At 46.7% G+C, this 24,210-nt stretch overlaps 1 protein-coding gene and 2 non-coding genes across 3 annotated transcripts; 2 read left to right on the forward strand and 1 right to left on the reverse strand.

Moving 5' to 3' along the window:
- Nucleotides 1–2,021: 2,021 nt before the first annotated feature.
- On the reverse strand, nt 2,022–3,191 carry LOC135384643 (uncharacterized). The gene has a single exon (XM_064613836.1). It carries the CDS (start codon nt 3,189–3,191, stop codon nt 2,022–2,024), a length of 1,170 nt encoding a protein of 389 aa, XP_064469906.1.
- A 3,746-nt stretch (nt 3,192–6,937) lies between these two features.
- Trnaa-agc (transfer RNA alanine (anticodon AGC)) lies at nt 6,938–7,010 on the forward strand. Its single transcript has one exon. It is a non-coding gene; the product is annotated as a tRNA-Ala (tRNA).
- A 15,829-nt stretch (nt 7,011–22,839) lies between these two features.
- On the forward strand, nt 22,840–22,912 carry Trnaa-agc (transfer RNA alanine (anticodon AGC)). Its single transcript has one exon. It is a non-coding gene; the product is annotated as a tRNA-Ala (tRNA).
- The last annotated feature ends 1,298 nt before the right edge of the window (nt 22,913–24,210 follow it).

The following is a 24,210-nucleotide window of genomic DNA, read 5'->3' on the forward strand; positions in this document are numbered from 1 at the left end:
CATGTTGTTTTTACGGTTTTGAGTCTGCCTCATGAGAGCAACACACATTGTATTACTGTAAAAATAATTTGACTGTACGTGTGCAGATTCGCATGTATTCCTTGTGTTAAGCCAATACACAAATACATATTCCTTATTAGCCCTTTCCAAGTGCATGCCCTGCGGCATTTTTCTAAGGATCGGCAGCACACAACCGTGACGATGTTAGTGTACGGGGGCTTAATAGTTACTCTTAGAAGCCTTTATCCTGTGACTTGATACTTTAAAATTCTACTCGATATTCGAAGGGCAATTTTCGCAGATATTCGTATTCGAAAATTTCATTATTCGTACAGCTGTAATTCTTAGCTAAATCGATGATAGTCGGGCTTCTTAATTTTCGCCGGAATGAAATCGGACTTTTCAGGGGACTTTTCAGGTGAAAATGACTCTAGTGACAGAAAGTTTGCTTGTTTGTTTTTTACACAAATTTCTAAATAAAAAAAAAAAACAGCGGCGTGGCCGAGCGGGTTAAGGCATCCCGTTCGTTGGTGGTAGCCAAGGCCGTGCTGAAGTCTGGGAGGTGGTGGGTTCGAGTTCTACCACCGGCTGTGATGTCTGAGGTTTTCCCTGGGTTTTCCGAAGACTTTCTAGACGAATGTCGGTACAGTTCCCCCTGAAGTCGGCCCGAGACGCGTACTAACCCCCCTCTCACCCACTCCTTCCTGCTGTCATCTCTCGACATCGGTACGCCGCTCATACCCACAGTTGCTTCGCGGCGCTAGCACGGAATAAGCTCTCTGAGTGGTAGCGATACTGTTTTTTGCGGGCGGATTTCATGGACAGGCCGACGTTCTGTCACAGATACCATGTAACTACTGATGATTGCTTTAAATTCAAATGCATTTGTATAAGGAAGCAGGAGACGTCCGTAAGGATCGGTGGCAAACCTTTTAATGACAGTAATGGCGGAAGAGAAGATCGAGGGCGGAAGCTCACGAGCTCCCGTGTCCCTGCAATCCTGTCGTCTTCCTTAACACTCCCCGGCGCGGAAGTACAAGTCAATCAGCTTCCAATTTGTAGAGAAGTGTTACTGGGCGGCTTACGGTTTTCCCTCCTGGCAAGTTGATTCTACAGGATCTAACCCTTCCATCTGGGCTTTGTGTTACGTGACTCACACGTCCTAGAGGCCACGACGTTCGCGGCCTTGACTCTGCAGCAATGAGTACTAGGTCCCCGACGGCGACGCTGTGTCATGGTACGGGCTTGCAGACGTTGGCCGATCTCAGGAAGAGGATGTACGTTTTAACCCACTTCTTCCAGCATTGATGAGTCAATTCTTCCCTATACATCCACCGGCGTCCCAACTGTTGCGCTGTAGATGTTGTTCCTGCTTCGGGTTCGCGACACGGAAGCGCGGTGAGCCTTTGCCCAATCAGAAAGTGTGACGGCGTGACGGCAGAAAGGTCGTCTGGATCTTCGGACAGATACGTCAGAGGCCGAGAATTCATCACCGCCTCCACCTCTGTGAGAACGGTAGAGAGTTCTTCGTAGCGGAGGGCGCTTCGACTCAGGACTGTACGCAGGCAGGTTTTGGTACTGCGAATCAGGCGTTCCCAAAACCCACCCCACCATGCTCCTCGCTCCACTATGAATTTCCAGGTGATCCGTCGTGCAGTCAAGAATACGTTTACCTGAGCGTTTTGTGACAACCAGGCAGGGGTGAGTTCGCGACTGGCTCGCTTGAATGTCCGAAAATTGTCTGAATATATAGTGGCGGGTACGCCCCGTCTTGATACGAACCTTCTAAGAGCCATTAGGAAATCTTCGGTAGACATAGACTTCGTCAGCTCTAGGTGAACAGCCCTAGTGACGGCACAGGTAAAAATCAGGATGTAGCACTTTCTTCCGCCGCCTTTTGAACACTTGTAGTACAGTGGACCCGCAAAATAGGTGCCTGTCACTTCAAATGGTGCGGACTGTGACAAGCGGTCTCGTGGTAGCGGAGCGGTAACTTCTGTGCACGCCTGAACCTTTGTTCGTCAGCAAGTGCGACATCCATTTAGGATCCTCTTCACAACCTGACGACCACGGAGAACCCAGTACTCTTCCCGAAGCGCGGCGAGTGTCTCCTGAACTCCAGCATGCAGAAGCCTGACATGAGCCCGGAAAACTAAAAGAGCTGTGAAAGGGTGGTCAGCGGGAATGACGATGGGATGCTTCTGGGTTTCTTCAAAATCGCTGTACTGAAGGCGGCCCGTCAAACGGAGAACGCCATCGTCATCATGGAAGACAGGCACATTTTGTAAGGACTTCTGCACCGCGGGATCAGAACCGAAATTTTGACGCTGTGCCGCTGTGACCCAGTATGTTTCCGCTGCAACTACCTCGGCGGCCGTCAAAGGTCCCCTCCTTTCGGCTGTGGTATGCCTACAGTTGTGCAGGAATCTTGACACCCAAGCGGTAACTCTCAGCAGCCGATGGAGCGAACTGTATTTGCCAACATCCATTAGGGTAGTAGTAGCCAAGATGGGTACGCAGCACGCCGTCTGGGCCTTTGTTTCGTTTCCTACCTCGACGCAGGGTTCATCCGGAGTACGCCATGCTGGAGGCCAAGACTTTTGATCCATAAGCCACGAGGGCCCCTGCCACCATACACTGTTGTTCAGCAGTTGGAGGCATGAAGTGCCTCTCGTGAGAAGATCCGCGGGATTTTCTTTGCCGGGGCAGTGGCGCCACTGACTAGGCTCCGTACCAGCCCGTATCTCCGACACCCGGTTCTGTACAAAAGGTTTCCAGTCGTTCGTCGATCCGTAAATCCAGTAGGGTGTTATCTCAGAGTCCGTCCATAACACAGTGGGTACGGTGGACAGAGATAACGTCGTCTGTAAGAATCTCATAAGCCTGGTCGCGATGACGGCACCCATTAACTCGAGTCTCGGTAAGGAGACCGTTTTGACCGGGGCCACCCGAGACTTTGCCAAAAGAAGATCCGCACTGTAATGACCGTCCCTGTCGAGCGTCACCAGGTATGCGGCCGCACCGTATGCTCGCGGACTCGCGTCGCAAAACATATGCAGCGCGATGCTGCCCTCCGACATCTTCCCGCCGAGCCGCCGTGGTAACGAGACGCGAGACAATAAAGGCACCTGCTGGCACCAAGACGACCACACTCCCATCAGGTCTTCTGGTAGTTCTTCGTCCCAACTCATCTTGGAGAGTCAAATCCGTTGTAGCAAAATCTCGGCTGTCAACACGAAAGGCGCCACATAGCCCAAGGGATCATAAATGCGAGCCACTGCTTGTAGTACATACCGTTTGGTATTCGACCGTTGCTCCAGAAACTCCGATATTGACTTCAACGGATACCGAATTTCATCTTTCTCGATATCCCAAACAATTCCTAGGACCTTCCTTAGTGGCGACGTGGTCGAACTTCCTGTCCCATCGGCGTCAAAGGTAGCCCGGAGATGAGCATTATTGCTCGTCCACTTAACCAGTTTCATGCCCGCGTCGCGGAAGATTTGCCGCGACTCGTGGTAAACTGTAAGTGCCTCTTCCGGCGATGGCATACCAACAACGAGGTCGTCCACATAGAAATGGCTGGAAAGTAAGGACGCCGTGCGTGGGTATGTCTCTTCTGCTGCTCTCAGGTGGTGACGTATAGTGGCAGCGAGAAGAAAGGGACTGGACTTGGCTCCAAAAGGCACTCGTGTCATGCGCCAAATTTCTACTGGGGGCAACGGTTCGCCTGCTCGTGGCGTCGTGGCATACCACAGAAAACGCAAACAATCTCGGTCAGCACTGTCCAGCACGATCTGTAAAAACGCCTTCTCTATATCCGCTGTGAGAGCCACATGATAAGATCGAAACCGCAACAGCAATTGCAGAACGTCAGGGTTAAGTTTAGGGCCGGCGTGAAGAGCTTCGTTGAGAGAGAGAGAACCGTGAGCCTTCGACGAGGCATCAAACACAATTCGAACCTTTGTTGTCTCGCGGTCCCTTCGGATGACTGCGTGGTGCGGCATATAATAGAGAGGCCCGGCCACCAACTCCGGTTGTAGTACCCGTTCAGCGTGTTGAAGACGCAAATACTGACGTATGGTGGAATCGTATTCTTCCAGCAACGTTTGGTCTCTCCGTAATCTTTTGATGGTACTATCCAGCCTCTGGACAGCCAGCTTCTTGTTGTCACCCAATGCTTCAGGCGCTTCCGACTTCCAAGGCAAGCGCACGGTGTAACGACCGTTTAACAACTGCGCTGTGGACCGGAACTTGCGCAGGACAGTGTCACCGTCGGAGTCGGACTGATGGCGATCAATTATGCCCAAATGCTCTAACTCCCAAAAGGCGGAGAGTTGCTGGTCGACGACGTTGGTATCTTCCTGGTGCACCTCAACATGGAGAACATGAACCGACGGGATGTGACAGTGACCACCGCTGGCATTCCTGCCTGAGCCTTGAATCGTCCACCCAAACAGAGTTTAAACTGCCACCAGGTAATCTGATAAACGGGCGGTTGCTCCAGTCACAACTCCCCAACAAAAGTCCGCTCCAATCAATAATGAAATATCGGTGGGAGATGAGGGCTCGTCAGCAAGCTGTAGACCCATATTCTTGACGTGTTGCGCTGAGTGCGAATCGAGAACAGGCAATCCATCGGAGCAGATGTCGGGGTATTCAACCGCCTCGATTGCCATACATGATGCCAAAAATTGGCTGCGCAAGATAACCCGCACGCATCGATACTTCGTGCAGCTTGACGTAGTGTTTCCAAGGGCCCTAACATGCAAATCTTCGGATCGAAGCAGTGTACATCCGAGCTTCGTCGACATATCCTGTCGAATAAAACTGCGTTGGCTGCCGCCATCCAGAAGTATGCGTGCGAGACTTCTCCGGCCATCAGTTCCTTCAATCCACACCTTGGCTGTTTGCAGAAGGACCGCCGCGCCTGGCAAAACGGCAGAGGATGATGAAAGAGACGTCACAACAGTTCCCGTAGACGCATGCACCGTCGACGGCTGTTGTGCTGTAGACTGAGACGACTGCGGGGACTGCTCAGTGCTGGATGAGTTGACTCCGGGGCACAGCTGAGTAAGATGACGTCTATGGCAGCGATCACACTGCAAGACCCGCCTTACCCTGCAATCCTTCGATATGTGCGACCGTCGTCCGCAAAGGAAACACCTGCCCTCCCGGCGCAGGATCAGTCGTACTTCCTCAGGGCTCAAACCAGCAGTGCATCCCTCCAATCGACGCTGTCCGGACTTGCAAAGCACACACGTAGGAGTGCTTGGGGCAGCCATTGCAGGTGCTGGATCTGAGACAGACGACGCGGTTGCTGTCAGCGAAGATGCAGAGGCTGGGGTCGTCTCCCTGCGCTTGGGAACGTCATCTGCCTCCCTTCGGGCTCGTTCCCGACATTCAATCTCATTCTCCAGGAAATCTAGTAGGGATGATAAAGAGTCGCCGTTGGTGTCCTTGCCTTTGTCCTTGGTTCGGTAGAAGTCCATTTCGAGGTCTCTGGGAATCTTCTTCAAGATGACCTGCCGAAGCGGAATTGCGTATTGTGCTGTCGTAACATTTAGGCTCTCCAGGTTTCTGATGCGCACTGTAACAGTCTCGTGGAGCTCACGCAACCCCTTTACGTCGGTGCTGGACCGAACAGTCCTGAGCTCGAAAAGGCGCCCCATGTTTTCGTTCACAAGAAGGTCGTCCTTCCCAAATCGCTTCTGAAGTATGTCCACGGCAGTCGTGTAGTTCTCATCGCTAATTGAGAGACCTTCAATGGCACGGGCTGCTGGCCCAGAAACGAGAGAAACCAGGTACTTCATCTTGTTGACATCAGTAAGACGTTCGTTTTCATGAATACTCGCACGGAACTGGTCCCAGAACCCCTGCAATTTAGATAGGTCGCCGCTAAAGGTGTCGATCCGCAGCTTCGGTAGAGTGACTCCGGTAGACGGACTCCGATCTCCTGAGGAGGATCGTCGAGGTCCCGTAGCATGAACGCCGTCACTTGCGGGAGCCAAAGATCGGGATGCGGTCGTGGAGTCTAGTGCGGAACACACTTGAAACTTGATCGCAGAGACTGACTCGAGGTATTGATCGCAGGAATTACACTCGCTCTCTATCAATTCCTCCGGTATGAGACCCTGAACCTCTCGGTCCTTTTCTTTCAAGGTAGCCCACTTCGTTTCCAAAACCGTCAAGGTTTGCTTCAGTTGCTCTCTGGGAAGAGGAGTCGTAGTCAAAAGCGTCTTCAGATCGTTCACCGTTCGGGTTATCGACGACCTGGCCTGACTTCGAAATTTCCGTATGCGATCAAGATCCTCCATTTCCTTACCATCGATTAGAGTCGGTGCGCCCTTATAGCCTCCTCAATGCTTCCTAGTCGTAAGTTGACCCAGCGGGTCCCGGGTTTCGGCACCAGTGTATAAGGCAGCAGGAGACGTCCGTAAGGATCGGTGGCAAACCTTTTAATGACAGTAATGGCGGAAGAGAAGATCGAGGGCGGAAGCTCACGAGCTCCCGTGTCCCTGCAATCCTGTCGTCTTCCTTAACAGCATTAATTAACTTTTAATTACAGATTGTCGAGGAAACCCGAGATAATGGTCTGGAACCAGCAAGACAGCGGGACAGCTCTGTGAGACAAATCCTAGCGTCCGTACAGTACCGCCTGTGGCAACTGTCCGCACTCAGGTGAGGTAATTGCGCCATGCCGAGCTGCTATCGTGAAGCGGCGCATGCGTGCCGGGACCCAGACTCAAACCCAGTGTCGGACGCTTCAGCCCTCTGGGTCTATGCGGGCTTTCGTTACGGAACTAACTGTCGGCGGCCGCACCTGACGTGTTCTTCAAGGAAAGTGGCGTAGAGAGCAAGGTCAGAAACAAGGTCACTATAGGCGTTGGCTATGGCTATACCCTTGTTGTGTTTTATCTGCGATCGACGACGTGTTGGGGATGTAGCTCAGATGGTAGAGCGCTCGCTTAGCATGTGAGAGGTACGGGGATCGATACCCTGCATCTCCAGTTTTGTTTTATCTCTCTCATTTCACAATATTAGCGGTGCCCATCGCCACAGTTCATCGGCACACAAACTTCACACCAGCACGAGAAATGATACGTGGATCTGCAAAGTGCGCGTATTTTAGGTTTTACGAGTGATCATACCTCACGTACATCAAAAAGGGTTGAAAACTTTATGGTTCGGTAGTGAATAATTAAAAGCGCTAAAACACCCAAGCCCTGGGGAGCTAAAATAACCGACACAACCACAGAGCACTGACTAACGAACCAAGAAGGCTTTCTTTTGCTTAAATTGGGACTCCGCAACAAAATCACCACAAAGGACCCGTAACCTTTGGGATGAAAGGAACATGTGTACGAAATATATCGGTCCAAAACTGCGCAGATTTTATTCAAAGGAAATATTAGGAAGCGAACTTTTCGCCTCTGTGAAGCGAGAAGGCGCTGAAAGCAGCGCACTACTAAAGTCCCTGTATTGGGAAAAGTACCGCCATCCCTTTATCTTGCCGCTTCGACCATGGACCTTTCATGGCGGTCGTACCAGGCCTCCATAGCTCCCCGCATTCGCGGCAGTAGAAAAAGAAAATCACGTCGTAGTCACGTGGTATTACATCGTCAGGCATCATGACGAATGCCCATTGGCCGAAGGAGGTTGCGCGCTCCGGGATTGGTCGACAAAGTTTCAAAATATCTGACAGCTCACTTTTCGCGGGCAGTCGGCCAGGTGGGCAACTCCAAGCAAGGCCGCTGCGTCTCCGCGGCTCGCCGATGTCGGTTGAACACAACGACCAAAGAGGAAGTGTATTCGCGGGTTTGTTCGTGAGCTATAGTGACTCTGGCCATGTACTGATCTCCGATAAAGTATCAACCTACGGACATCCTAGCCAGGTCGGAACTGGAATGCTTGGTGAGCTGACGCCTGAGGAACACTTTCGAGCGCTGTCGCATTTTCAAATACAGTGACTAAGAAGAGAGAGTTCGTAACGACACAAGTATTTCCCGTGACTGTGTGACCTTCGGTGCATCGCCAGTATGAGAAGAAGATGGTCATCTGTGAAACGCACGTACTCGTGGACTTCGCTCGCCTCCAGAAGTAGACTGTGTGTGTGCTTTGCAAGTTCGAACTTGGTTTGGTTGCAGTCTATTCAACGAACGAAACGTCCTGTACGCACGGTGAATGTATGAGTCAAACATTTGAGTCTATACGTTGAATCAATAAATATGTATTTAGCCTATCAAAAACGTCGTAGTTATTTTGGAATAACGGGCGCCAGGTATGAAAACCAGTAGAAGTCAATGGGAGCCAGGGCCGGCCGAAAGGCGAGCCAAACGGAGAGGTTGCTGATTGGCTGGCTGCGCCTGCATTTGTTGACTTTCACTGTGCTTCATCGAAGCTACACTTTCACTGTGACACATTGGTTCGTTATTGATGCGCTATATACCATCCTGGGTTTTCCTCAGACGCTTTCAGACATATGTCGGCACAGTTCCCTTAGAAGTCGGCCCAGGACGCACATTCCCCCAGGGCGTCAGTCGTGACGTTGCCCACATACGTGAGGCCGACAACGGCAAGCCCTATCACCACCCACCACCGTCATTGGTCGTATGTCCAGTGTTGCCTGAATTATCTCAAACTATGGGCTCTATGGGGAGCTGTGGGCGCCTGGTCGTACCACGCAAACCTATGCTATGGACGCTATTAAAGTTCCAAGGTCGCTGCGGGAGAGAGAAAAAGATGTCGCTGCTTTCCCCAATTCAGGAACTCTACGCACTACCAGTGCCGTGTATGCCAAAGGGAGTCTGGCCACTAGGAGGTGCCTAAAAAAGAGTCTCGACCTGTCAATCAAACTTAGGCGCATTTTATTGATTATCGTTTTCCGTGGAGCTGCCATGACACCAAATTTTCTCCAAGATAGAGGATGGTGCTTGGAACGGCGAAGCGGAGATTTCGTGACAAAAAATTTTCACAGACTACTTTAATTTCAACTGTGAGTATATATCCTCCTGTACGTATCTTCAAAATCAGCTTCAACTTTCGCTCCGCCATCATTATTTACGCGAAAATGGGATGTTTCGTTGCTAACGTTAGGCCTAGTTAAGTCCGTGATACCAAGAAAATAGCAAGAAGGACGACCCTTATACGTAGGCTTTTGCATTATATATTGCATTTTATTTATACATACATCTTTGCGCATTTTTGATTCAATCTACTTACGTTACGTGATTTAAAAGTTCATACTGGCAGTCGTCTGCAACGAAGAAGCGGTTGTACCGCTCTCCTGGCCAATACGTAACTTCTGCCAGCAACCATTTCTGCAATTCTGAGCCTTCTCAAAACGCCCCTCTCCCTGCAGCTGGCGTTGATAAAAGTGGGCGCAAAATCCGTCGTTTTGGTCTGTCACCAGTGATATCCGTTTCAATATGAATCAATCGAGTTTCTCCAAAATGGTGGCACCCAGTAAATAATAAATATAAATAATTTTGGGTTTACGTCGCGAGACAACTGAGCCCAGTAAATAAGGGTGAGGTATAAGTACTGGATGGATGTAATAATAGACAACTGTATTTCGACCTGTGGGCTAGATACCTCAAAAAGTGATGTGCCTACGTGCCTAATTACGTTGCCCACATACGTGAGGCCGACAACGGCAAGCCCTTTCACCACCACCACCACCACCACCTAGTGTACCCCGTGTAATAGAAAGTGAAGGAGCCAGTAGAGATAATGCAAGGGAAATCTTGCCATCTGCATCCAATGCAGTATTGACAGAAGGCACTCACAGTGAAGATTCCATCCCTGACCACCACATGGACACAGAGATGGGTATGCTATCCTATTGTCTTTATAGTGTAGCAATGGGCATTGTGGTCTGAAAATTTCTTTAAAACCCTGTCCGCTGATCTTGCAGCGTCTCAACTGGAGAGCGAACTGAACCATCTGCGCCATGAAGTGCACGTCTTACGAGAAAGTTTAGACAGAATGACCCTCAGTGAGAAAGCATTTCAGAGCAGTGACCAGATCACAAAGTTCTACACTGGGTTGCCAAAATTTGGACTTCTTAATGTTGTGTTCTGCCTTGCGGAAGACTTGGTAAGGTACACGTCCAACAACAAGCTTCCGCAGTTCCAGGAATTCAATGATGCGGCTGCGACTGAATACGGCGCAGCAAGACTTGGCCTACAGGTACAGCTTTTGTACACTGTTATAACACTGCATCTCACATTTTCTTTCTTTTTTTTTTTTTTTCATTTCAGGTTTGATGTGTCGGAGTCCACCATATCCCGAATCTTTGCCAAATGGATTGAGGGGCTTTATATTGGACTTCAGAATGTCGTTCGGTGGCCAACAGGGGAGCAGCTACAGCACACCATGCCAATGTGCTTTCGTGTAGTATTTGGCACAAGTGTCGCAGTCATAATTGACTGTTTTGAAATAGCAATTGAAGCTACACGGAAACTTGCCAATGTTAGAATCCATGTCGAGCGTATCATTGAACTCATACGCAGCAAGTACCTGATACTGAAGAGCACAGTGCCTATCGACGTGCTGACTGCTGAGCATGAGGACTGCCCGACGATGCTGGACAAAGTAGTGTTTGTCTGTGCAGCACTTGCAAGTAGCAGGATGGACAGAAGGACAGCAGGATGTGAAGATAAGTGGCTGTAGTCCTTCCTATCATTGTAAGCAGCGTTTATTTATCCAGCATGGAAGTAAACTATGTACATTCATCAATACACTAAAATTTACTTGCAACTGTTGCAATACCACTCACCCTTTGGAATAGATTTCAGGTTTGTGCAGGAGATGTGAAACCATTTCTTTTTTTTTTTTTTTTTTTTTGCACACAAAGGATTATCACAGAGAAGCATGCTTCCAACATCTGAACCATTGCACTAGCAATAGGTGGTAGAGCTGCTGCTGCTTGTAAGGGTATTGCAGGCAGCCCACGTCCAATACTTGTACCGCATATCTGGAACAATGACACGTTCAAAGAATGTGCTACATCTCTCCAACATACTGAGACAAAACTGCTCGTTAATAGTAATCATTTCTACAAAAGCCTCTTCCAGTGTCCAGACTACATAGTCACAGTACTGTGCCTTACACACTAACATTTGTAGTTGTATTTGTTGGTAGTGAACATGGTTTTGTTTTCAAATAGATGGCTCCGCCATCAGGAACAGTTAGGCTGCTGACAGCTGAGTGCACATACTGTATAACTGTATCACAGCGACTGTTGTATGGGTACTTTATTTCTAACACACCAGCACTGCAATAGCGACAGGAGGTGATTCCGTCTGGGGATGCGCCCAGGAATGGATGTGTACTGCTGGTATGCACTCCACTCCCCTGTAACGTGAAGTTGCCATGCTTAGGCGCAACAGCTGCAAGATTTGTCTTTCTGGCATTCTCTTCATTCTGTATACCCCAGCTGGTTGCTGCTGTGCTGAATTGGTTCTCAGTTGGGTATCAGATTTTCCTGATAGGCTAGCCGATGGGTTGTCAATTGACGTGCAGCACACTGCCTTTACATTGGATGCAGTGGCCCTCCCTGCCCTAAAAAGAAACCACTTGTTTGTCCGAGACTGGGCTCTGGTCTCTTCCTCAATCAGCTGTAGCACCTAAAATGAATGCGAGGTAATGTAGTAGTGCAGTCAAATTAATTTCAGAAAAGACATACTTCCGGCTCAATGCTGAGGTCCCTCGCAATTCCTTTGCACGTTGACCTGATGACTTCACAGGTGGGCAGTGGCTCATCCTTGTACAGGCATGTCATGAGGGCAGTCTTGTATTTGGCTGCTATAGGCACAAAGTTTTCTGAGTGTTCATCTAAAAGAGCGAAAAATGCAGGTCTTGTGGCTGCTGCCTTAAGGTCGTCCAAAAATGTGTCCCATTGTTGTTCAGTAGGTGCAAGTGATATGCTTCTGCTGCTGCGGGTTGCTCTAGACACGGTCCCTTCATCTACAGCTTTTTCCTGTGTTATTCAAATCCTCTTCTCGTACATTTTAATCCTTATATCATGACATTTAATCCATTTGCCATCGGAATTAATCCTCCTTTCATTATTTTTAATCCTCATTTCACATAATTTAATCCGTTTCTCATGCAATTTAATCCAAGTGGCACTCTTAACTCGGTACCCTTTAGTAAAGGGTAAAAAATCGCAATATTTTACCCTCTATTTCAGAAGCTACCAGGTACCCTTTGAGCAGTACCTTTTATAAAAGTTACAAGGAAACCCACTAATTAGAGGTTACGGCCTTCAATCCAGCACCTGCCCGTAAAGGTTACGCCAACGTGCGGCTTTTTATACAGGATGTTCATTTTTATTCGCAACAGAGTAGCGCTCATTTGGCAGGTGGGTTAGGTGAATTTTTGCTAATTAATCGATCCGTAGTTACAAACACATGCGTCAGGAAATGTCGGAAATGGTTGTAACTACGGATGGGTTAATTTGCGAAAATTAACATAACCCACCTGTCAAATGAGTGCTGGTGTGATGCGAACACCCTGTGCGTGGGATATGGACAGAAATTTACAGAACACACCAAGGTACCAAAATGAACCGGCAGAAAAGGAGATATTGAACATATGTATATTACAAAAATAGAAGTCTGTCGAGAGGTGACACATTGTGCACAAGTGCGATTCTGATGCGAGGAGAAACCATGGTCGCTTTACCATGTATGTCGAAAAAAGAACTATCTTCTAAGTGAGAAGCAATGCATAAAAGTGCGAGGAAGCCAGCGAGTCAAAATAACTGACCTATGTTTGCTAAGCTGAACAGACCCAACGAAATGGAGAATTGCAGCAGAAAAAAAATTATTCCACATTCGTGTTGCACAGGCGAGCGCAAATGGCAATACAGTATTACATAAAACGCACACAACCTTGAGGAATATGAGTGTACAGTAACGCAGGAGACACTACATTACCGCGTTATCAGCGTTGGAGGCGCTCTGGGACGAGTTTGTGAGGTACTTCATTACGCTGGTGACGGTATGTGAACCTGCATGTGGGATCCTGGGAACAAAAGTTTGGGCAATGAGAGTAACATTTACGGATCCATTCAAATCCGTACAAAGCACAAGGTATACAAAGCAGCATAAATGCGGGAAGGCGTTCACTCCGCGATTGAGTCTTAGAATATCGTAAGAATACAACAAGTAGGAAGCTGCGAATTATATATCTCGATGCATATATCCGCAGCTCGCAAAATGCACGCCGGTGTATTGACTTGGCGACCAAGTAAGAGCAGAAAAGTAGCAAGCGTAAGTGGCGTTCATATGCAGGACCGCAAAACGCTTGCCATAATCACAACAAACATGCGCCAAGAGCTCTTGCTATCAAAATAACGCACGTACCTAGCACAAAATGTACACTTACCCAGTGTATGAAGTGTGTGAATTAGGGCTGCGGTGGTGACGTTCGTTTTCGGTTATATATTCTTTGCAATCTTCGCACTCACTACACTTTCCCCTGAGAACACCGAAAATATCCTTGTTTGCTAGCTACATCTAGCTTTTCCGTTGTTCCTGACGATACTATGATAAACGCGAGGAAAACCACTGATTAAAACAGATTACACTTGTTAACGGACGGACGACGAACGTTAAGCGTTTCAAGGAAACCGCTCTCAATGTGGATGGACCTAGACCAGGCTCGGCTACGCAGCGAAATCGGAAATCTTGGTGGTTGCGGCATTGACAATGGTTTTCCACCCTTTAGAAATAAACATACTATCAGTATTCCAGACTGCGAACTTATAATCTGTGTTCATACAGCATTGATAACATGTAGTCGACGTATAGATGACGCTGAAACAGATAAAAAATAACAGCGTAGATTCGCAACTGTCGTCTCGAATGGGAGGCTGAAACGCGGCATTATGCTGAAAAACAGAAGGAAAACAAACGATAAGAAACTAACAAAGAAATTATCGTTGGGGATTTCGCTTAGAAGTTACAGTGTCGGAGTAGAGGGTACATTTATAAGTTACAACAAGCTGTTTTTGTTTTTTCCGAGATGTAACTTCTATTCGTGTTGTAAAGACATGACTTTGGTCGCTCTTAACCTCTAAATATACGTTAAAGTGGTGTAACCTATAAGAAACCTCGAAATCTACGTCTATATAGAAGTTACATGTTTCTAAAAGTTACAATAAAAGGTACGGGTTTAAGAGTGTATGTGTGGGCTACATGACTTTTTTGTGTAGTTTGGGACAATTCCATGTGTACGCATGTTGCACATGCTTTTCACTAATATTGTGGGTTTCTGCACCATAACGGGGTACTGTGGGACTGTCAATCTGGATTACGGTGTTGTGGGACTATTTACATGTCTACAGATATTACATATGCTTTTATTAAAAGCATGGGTTTCTTCATTGTAATGGGATACTGTGGGACTGTGTATACGGATTATGATATTGTGGGACTATTCTCACGTGTACGGATATTGCCCATGCTTTTCATTAGATATGCGGGTTTCTGCAATGTAATTGGATACTGTGGGGCTGTCAATCTTCATTACGATATTGTGGGACTATTTCCATGTCTATGGGTATTACCCGTGCTTTTCATTCAAGATGCAGGTTTCTGCAGTATAACGCAATACTGTGGGATTGTCTAATTGGTTTAGGATATTGTGGAACTATTCCCATGTGTGCGGGTATTACCCATGCTGTTCATTAAATATATACTCGAACTAGCACTGGGAACGGGACAGAGAGAGTTCTCCTCTCTCTGTCCCGTTCCCAGTGCTAGTTCGTCATGCAAGATCAACACCAACACGCCCGGTTTTTCACCTTGATGTCATTTCTTTCTTGTTCGTAGGGCTTCTCTTCTGTGTGTATACCTTTTGGATATGACAATAGTGTACCCCACTATATGTTATGCTACGCTACCACTGTTTGCCGCGTCTAGCACCTGTCCTGTCGTCTCCTCTCTGTGTCCCGTTCCCAGTGCTAGTTCGTCATGCACCATATTCACTGGAACTTTGCGGGCGACGTAAAAAACGGATAAGATTGAGCTTTATGCCGTTTAATTTGTCATTCATGGGGCTATCGAATTATATATAGTTTGCTACTCTACTCTGTCAGGAACGTAAGCGATACCTCTTTAAGTAGCACCATACCACCGAAAAATGACCAATTTCGGAAGCCTTTATAAAAAAAAAACACCAAAAACTTGCCTCGAAAATTTTATATGTTGTAGGTAGTCCCTTAGACTGTGCACAGAAGAAAAATCAAAATTCGGACTTGATCGGTAGGCGCGCTGTGAATTTTTTGCCACCCCTATACGCGGAGCGCATACAAGCAGTGGCACCGTGTCTCGCGTGTTGCAAAATCAAATTTTCCAAAGGGATTTTCAACTTCTGTCTTCACATGAAATTAATTGCTACAGTTTGAAGCCATTCTGAACGTTTATGTTCATAACAGTCTTGTAATCGCTGAATGAAGATTGTGGAGCAATCAGATGTGCTAGCAGTTTTTGGCGGGATGTCACACATGCATTGCAAGTGCAGGGAGCCCGTGAAGAACAGAATGCGTTTACATCTTTGTAAGAGCTATATCTGTTCAGGGTGATTATAAACAAGTATATTTACTGTGCACATTATGGCAGGAGAGCCGCAGTGACTTACAGCATTCTTTAAAACTTTTCATTTCCTACGGCTCCATGGCCCCGGACGGCGGAAATCGCTGAGAGGAAAGTGTCGTTGTGTAGTGTCTTGCACACAAACACATTCAAGGCTTATTTATGGCGCCTTTTGTGAACCTTGCCGAAACAGCGCGACTGGCGCCGCTGTCCAATATGTTCTTCGGATCGACATGCTGCGACCATGGGAATGTCCAATAGTCGGATTAACTATCGGAAGACACCTTGCGCGAAGTTTCATCATCCTCGACTACAGATGTGTTCGGAGTGCCCTTATACGGAGTATGTGAAGACATCTGCATTACTGTACTGTGTTGTCCTGGCATCACACATACCGCAATGGCCTTTTCGTTGTACAGCGCTGACCGTGTGTACTGCGCTGACTACCGCCTCATACACAGGAAAAAAGTGTTCGGATAAAGGACTTTCGCTTTGCATTGGAGATCGGCGTAGCTGCCGTAAAGAACGTGGTTCCAGCGGATCACACCGAAGGCGTAACAGAAATGAACTAGTTGTGCAGAAGCTGCTTCAAGTACTTCACAGCAAAGGTGGCTGAATCACAGCAAGCAGCTAACAATGTCGCCCACATTTGAAGGAAGCTCACGGGGTGAGAGATCATTGAGTATATATCATCTGAAGCCATTAACTTCACACCGCTGAAGTAAAGAAGGAAGTCGGTGGAGGAATATGCACAGCGCAAACACTCCCAAATAGTGAAGAAATGGGCAGAAAGACAGGCCGTAAACTGCATGGAGACCGCTTACGGTTTTGCCTTGCCGGGTACATCCAGGAGTAACTGCCAGGATTGCAGCGAGTTAGCATGTAACGTGAGAAGAGCCAATGAAGAAAATCTGACAAGAACCTGCCATCAAAAGTAACATTAAGGAAAATGGCTCCTACAACAACCTAAAGCAGTTCATGACACGAGCACTCTCATCCACCCAGGATGCTCTGCATAACTTACGTTACTGTCTTACCTTGTCTTCTTCGCTGCCAGGTTGTTTTTACTCTGTGTACTGAAAATATGCTTCAATATGATCACCGTGAACAAATATACCTCTTATAAAGACGCAAAAGTATTCTAAAGTATTCTGTTCTTCGCGAGCTCCCAGCAGTTGCAATGCATGTGTGACACCCCGCAAAAAATGCGAGCACATCTGGTTGCTCCACAATCTACATTCAGCGATTACAACACTGTTATGAACATAAACCCTCAGAACGGCTTCAAACTGTAGCAATTACTTTCATGTGGAGACAGAAGTTGAAAGTCCCTTTGGAAAATTCGATTTTGCAACACACGGGACAGGGTGCCACCGCTTGAATGCGCTCCGCGTATAGGGGTGGCAAAGAATTCACAGTGCGCCTACCGATCACGTCCGAATTTTGATTTTTCTTCTGTGCACAGTCTAAGGGACTACCTACACCATATAAAATTTTTGTTTTTGGTGGGGTTTTTTAGATAAAGGCTTCCGAAATTCGTCATTTTTCGGTGGTATGGTGCTACCTAAAGAGGTATCGCTTACGTTCCTACCAGAGTAGAGTAACAAATTTTATATAATTCGATAGCCCCATGAATGACAAATTAAACGGCATCAGCTCAATCTTATCCGTTTTTTTACATCGCCCGCTAGGTTGCAGTGAATATGGTGCTTTTCGGCGCTTTGAGTCAACTTCGATATTTTTTGCAGACAAACAAAAACCGACACAGCACTGCCAATCCAGGAGCCTATTGTGCCCTAGGTGGTCTAACGCCAGATCAAGAAATTATTAGAATGCGACAATAAATACCCTTGTAGGGAACGCTCAAACCTGCACGCGACGACATCGTCTACTGAGAGGCAGTTTTTTCCTCCTCTCCTGTTTCCCGAACCGCGCAGCGCAGAGAATTCCGAAAGTGTTTATTTCTCCTAACTCACCGATGGCTTCAACATATATTTTTTTCCTGTTCATTCGAGACATATTGTGTACCGGATTGTTCGATTTGAGATAGAACTAGCCGTGAGGAAAATTTATCGGGAATATGGCGAGGTGAGGTTAGGTGAGAAAAAAATTCGACCCCAAACTGAGGCGAGGTGAGGTGAGGAAAAATATCTTGGACAAAAATTGAGGTGACGGCAAAGATCGTGAGGGCATTTGCCCACCTCTGCCTACAAATGAGGACCTCGCGGTAGTGATGCAAAACTATCGATAGTACTATCGATAGTCGTATGAGAATTGAACTATGGATGGTAAGAAAGCTATCGATAGTGCACTATCGATAGTCGACTGTCGGAGAACTACCCGGGCGCAGATAGAAATCGAAAAGAAAGTGCCTCACTACTACAAGTTTTAGAGTACAGCTCAGAGGAGCTTTCCAGTGATGGGCCGAGAGTGAATGCTTCGTTCTTGGTGAACGAATCAGCAGCCTAAACATAGTGAATCGACTCACCTCTCCTAAAAGGATTCGTTCCTTGATTTACTTCAAGGCTTTGGTCCCACTCCTCTTGTGAAAACTGCCATGTTTGCCAAAATATTGCGCCGATCCTATTTGTCTGACGTTGGACGTATTGATATCCTAGGAAAGCATTTTTTCTATACAAATGTGCTACAGCGCCCTTTTGTTTATACATCGCCCAGCTGTTCTACTATAAAGAGAGGAACATGACCATATTCTCATTTTTTGCTCATCTTTGCCAAAGTTTTACGCGAAGAAAAAAGAAAATAGCGCTATGTACTCTTTTGCAGCGTTGTGTCCTGGGACACACAAAGTGTGCCACAGCTCCGTGTTATTGATATTTGACGTAGGTAATTTATAAACACTCCTAAGTAAACCTGAAAAATTTAATTTTTCAACTTGTCATTTCGGATTGTTCTAGTGCTTGTTTAAAAGCACAATCCGCCCTGAAGAGAGACAATTATGCACAGAACAAATCCTGAAATTCTCACCGTAATCGGAGTGTATCAAGGGGAGCCCGAATGCCTAAAAGCTACCCAATCACCGCCCAGCGAAACCAAAACCGATGGGCTGTGGCAAGCGAGATTTACCGCGTAAGTGGGTAACCATGGTTTGTAAGTCCCAGCCTTCCCCGAGAGATGTCGTAGGCAAATACCGAAAGAAGACGTTTTCTGCTACAGCTGTTTCTGCACTTTTCGTTGTCTTCTACTTTTTCTTTTTTTTTCTGTCATGGACTTTCTGTGAATTATGCCGTTCAGTTTTCTTCGTTATTTTTTTTTATTTTTTATGTAGTGTATTGGTTTCATTGAATTGGAACTCGGGAACTTACCGTCAGTCATTGTAACCGACCGTCTGCGAACTTTTTTCCTTTTCAACCGTATTTATCTTCCTCGTGTTTTTTTATTATCATTATCATTATTGTTAATATTCTTATTCAGATTATTATTTCTTTTTTTAGACAAAATGCGAATGGCAGATACAAAAGCACGTAAACCCGCGAACTGAAAGTTCGTAAGCTCAATCCACCGACTGTATCTCATTACGGCCGATGTCTCAATACGGCCGAAAGCCTCAATACGACCGAAGGTAGCTACGCTGACAAAGGGTGAGTAACACTGTAACCAATTTCTGAAAAGGATCAGACTCTCGAGTATGCACTTCACGAGAAAGTCAATGCGTACTATAGCATCAGGGTACGAATCTTCCGAAATCACGCATGCCGTAATCACATGCACCGAGATTCGGTATCTTGCATAGGGTAATTTGACCTGGCTTTGTTCTGTCTTTTCGGGTTGTATTCTTAGCTAAATCGGTGATAGTCGGGACTTTTTAATCTCTGCCCGAGTGAAATCGGAGAGGTGACTTCTCAAGTGAAAATGCGCGACGTTTGTGATAGAAAGCTATTTTTGCTTGTATGTTTTTTGGTTCAGATTTCTAAAAAATAAAGCTCTCACTGCAGCGATACCGTTCTTTTTTTGCAGGCATGACCAGAATTGAGGGACACGACACAGAAAGCCGGCTTCGCGGGATAGCAGACAACCATGCAAGAAAGCCGACTTGACAGATTTGCACGAGGATATGGGAGGAGGAAAAATTCGGGGAGGGACTAGGAGGAGAGTTAAGAAAGAGAACTTTTAACGTCATCTGCACGGCAGTAACACTTTGGGCACGCGGGGCACGCATGAGAGCTCGTGCTCAGGTTAAAAAAAATGCAACGCGTAGCTCAGAATTGAAACATGCATCAAGCCTTTTCTGTTGGTTGAATGTCGTTGCGAAATCAAAAATCGCGCTATAGAAGCTCGTGAAGCGAAATGATTGGTCCGCGTGAGAAAGGCACAATCTTAATATTAATAATTCGTGGCGCCGACTATGATCATGAGAGACGCCACGGTCGATCAATTGGTCTATTTGTGAACAATTTCATGATGCAAAGGCAGCTATGGCCTTAGTGTAACCTTTAGTGGAAATTAATATATACATGCACGATCTCTCGAGAATATTTTCTATTGCAATTAAAAAAGAGTAGACAAAGACGTCCAGAGATCGCTATTGGAGACCTGCTGTTCGTCAATCAGTACCAATGTAGCTACATTTACGGGGTAACTTATTTTTAGTACGTACCCGACGTAACCACTCGCGGCAGTAAGCAATGAGCCAGCTGCTGGGAGTCCTTTTTCAATGTGGTCGCAGTTATGTCGCTGTCTTCACCTATCTTTGAATGAAGCGGTAGCATACGTTTCTCGGCGCTTATCATCACTCTTATACGGTGTTTTATGAAGGCCTGTGGTTGAATTATTCGTAAACAAGAGGCGATACCTACATATCTAAAAGATTTCTTTTTACTGAGCATAGCAATTAGCATGCGCTCATTAATTAAATAAAAAGCCCGTTTTTACTGGACGCTTCCAGAACCACTATTTTATTTTAAAAACTCTGTTAAGAAAACCGCCTCGACACTTGGTGATTTTCTCCAGTAATTAATTGATTGAACTAATTCAATCAATTAATTGATTGAGTAAGATAACCGGTACTATATTTGAGTCCGAAATTCTTGTATGGATATTACTTTCATCTCGAAGACCCCAATACATCTATAGTAGAGGCTAGCGCTCCAATAGTCACAACGAAATAAAAGACGACGGTGGTTTCGTTTTCCGAAACACACGGACTCGGTCCGCGCATGAGCGCATGGGCAAGTGCATTTGTTCTATGGCTACGTCGGTGGCATCAATTTTAGTGCAGTCTTGTTGACCACACTCGCTTAAAGCCTTCGCCTTCTCCGCTGAGTCTTGACCAAGTCTGCCCTCACACAAATTTCGAGCCGTCACTCAGGACTCGACGGTAGGATGATTCTGCCAATAATCCTGAACAACAGACCCCCGAGCTGGATTGCACAACTAATCGATTCTATAACCTGCTCTCCACGACTTGAATCGACACCGAGCTGCGGTCCGGAGGAGGTTCCGTCATATCACATGCCACACCTCCGGAGACAGCATCCCACGTTGATGTGTTTTTTCGACATCACATACCATGAAAGGCGTGTTCTTAAAACGTGCTTCGGATCAGCGCCGTCTGTACCAATGTCCTGCGACAGAGCAATCTACACAACTGCTCTAAGGCGTGCGCTAGCTGCTGGACTGTCGCCGACACACAGGAGCTGCAACTCCGCAAGTTAAGCTAGTTAACGAAATAGTCATATTGGCGAATGTTCAGCCGCTCTGCTTCTACAGGGACAGGCATGAACTAATGCATACTTCCAGGTGTGGACGACACTGTGTGCAACACTCAGTATACTGTGCTATCTTATCGAAACTACTAAATTACGTCGCGCCTACGGTAGTGATCTGCAGGCGGGTAAAGCCAATTTTATGAGCAAGTGTACCTGAATTCAAAGATTGTATTTTTCACACGAAGGCATGTCCTCTCAGCTCAGCAAAAACATGCATTGTTGCGCTTTCGGGTTCTTCATATTTAGGACACTCACACTTTTTGTTTCTAGCCGTGTTCACAATGTATTTAAATTGAACCAGAACATAATTGAAGAAGTTGAACACGCATTAGGCTCAAAAGGATATTTCTTATATTCACCTATACAGTGCCCCATCCGATAATGGAGTGCCTTGTCATCGAATGTTGCTCATATACTCTTTCTTACTGTGCTTTTGTTAAGCTGTGCGACCTTGTACAAATCCCCTGATATAGCGCTTATCAAGTACTTCAGGTATAATAAAGGAAGTAAAAAATACTATATGATATGTCGATAAAAAAAAGTACCACAGGAAGGATTGAACCCAAGAACGCAAATCCGCAACGCGCTCACTATACCACGAGACCAGCAACGCAATAATACGGCGCGAAGAATTTGGTTAGAAATACTCTGAAAGCCATCGTAGGCATATCGTGTACTTTTTTCGTCGTGGGAAAAAAATTAGGACCTCCTGCAACTGCGCATAAAGTTGCGGAGCACACAGGACAGGACAGTCTTTCATGTCCAATGTGGACACTTTTTGGGGAAGCCCTGGTTTTGACGTAATTAAAAGATTAAGACACGCCAATGTATCCTGCCATGAAGCCAACACGGCGAAAATAAGTCTCTCAGGAAAAAAAGTGTGACTGTCTCGAGCTACCAATCCACTTGTGGACAATCGAGGAACCTTCTGCCGTCACGCCTAGATGTGGACACTTTTTTCAAACCCTCAGTAGTAATGGATATTTTATGGAAAGCAGATGGAATGTATAGCTTCAATGGAGGGCATCGGGTTCGCAGGTTAAGCCAACTTGAGTAGGTGTCCCGCAATTCTGGGAATGCGCATTTCACGGACACGCCGACGTTCTGTCTCTGAGGGTATGTAACTACTACATATCTAATTACCTAAAATCTATTAATTCACTTTTCATCAGAGATTGTCGGGGAAACGCGAGGTAATACAACTGGAGCCAGCAAGACAGCGGGACTGCTCTGTGAGACAAATCTCAGCTTCCCACACGTTACCGCCACTAGCAACCGTTCGTTCTCAGGTGAAACGGCGCATGCGTGCCAGGAACCACACTCAAACCCGCGGCCAACGCTCCAGAGCGCTGGGTCTGTGTGAGCTTTCGTTCTCGAAATAACTGACGGCGGCCGCATCTCTCACGTGTTCTTCAAGGTGGCATAGAGAGCCGGTCGGAAACAAGGCCGCTATAGGCGTTGGCTATGGCTACCCTTGTAGTATTTTATCTGCAACGTCCCGATGTGTTGGGGATGTAGCTCAGATGGTAGAGCGCTCGCTTAGCATGTGAGAGGTACGGGGATCGATACCCTGCATCTCCAATTTTGTTTTATCTCCCTATGTTTTATCTTCCTTCGCGATATTAGCACGCCACAGGTCACCGGCGCAACAGGTCACCGGCGCCTATACATGCCATCAGCCTGAAAAATTATACGTGGACCCGTGAAGTGCGCACATTATAGGTTTTACGAGTTATCGAACATCAAATACCTTGCTCGTCTTCGAAAACAACATGATGAAAAGCGCATTCTGACAATTTTCATTCCTAAGTGAGGAAGACTAAGTGAAATGGGCTACAACATGAGCTGCCTGCTATTGTTTAGTAAAGTATGCAGCCAACAATAACGCCGAAGGTTCGGTGTCTGCTTCTTGTTTGTTGTACGCTGTTGTTCCCGGTATCGAATTAAATGGACTAATCGGAGGTGACGAAACCCCCCCTTTCGTGTGGAGCTCGCAAGCTGAAAGGACATTTCCTGTACACTCAAGGTAGCGCCACAGTCCCTTGATAGCTTCCTGGCACGGAGGAGAAGTAAGGAGACCGAACTCCGCTGAAAAACGACGTCCCAATTTATCGAGTCACTTGTTGGCCGCGGCGCGGCGCTCGCGTTCCCTCCGGTACTAACTCCGCGAAATCGCCTGCACGGCAATGCGCCGTTTGTGCTCGAATACTCTACTAAGCGTTCAAAACGAATGTTTGTTTGAAAAGCATAAACAACGGTGTCTCCAGTAACGAGTTAATATTTTCTGGTCAGCTACAATTATTATCTCTTTTCTTTTTTTTTTTTTTTTTTTTCGGTTTCTGCTACCTCGTTTTTGTCTCATAGATGGAAGCTACCTGTCCGATAAAAATGGAATCGGAAACAAGAAGAAAAAAAAACGAAACTTTAATACGTAAGACAAACGTCTGACATTGCCAAAGGTGTAGTGTCGAATTCCTCCACCGGAATCCTCTGTCGCTTCTCCCCGGCCGTCTCGGGTATCGTGCTCTTCTCTCTGTGGTGCGCGCGTACTTTGACCGCTGCGCTAACACGCTAACATACCCCAAAGGAAGCAAACGTTGTTCCGAAAAGCCACATTTGAGTGGTATGGAGGAAAGAAAGTCAGGAGGGAAGAAAGAAAGTTAGAAGCTGTGTAATCGAAAGTCGCCGGATGCGATCTTTCCGGAATCGCGCGTTATGTGGGTCGTTGCATAATCTGAGAAAGTTTTATCTCCGTACGTGTCAAGCAGTTAAGAGACCTTTGTGTGCGTGAGTGGAGGCAAGGAGGGGCGGGACGCTCTGATGATAGGACACGGTGCGGTTCCGAAGGTTCTGGCACTTAGTTTCTTATATCTTGTCAT

The sequence above is a fragment of the Ornithodoros turicata genome, chromosome 2, assembly GCF_037126465.1.
Source record: "Ornithodoros turicata isolate Travis chromosome 2, ASM3712646v1, whole genome shotgun sequence".
Lineage (NCBI taxonomy): Eukaryota > Metazoa > Arthropoda > Arachnida > Ixodida > Argasidae > Ornithodoros > Ornithodoros turicata.

What these genes read in the sequence shown, in the direction of transcription:
- LOC135384643 (XM_064613836.1), bottom strand. Translation starts at nt 3,191, where the DNA reads ATGAGTTGGGACGAAGAACTACCAGAAGACCTGATGGGAGTGTGGTCG.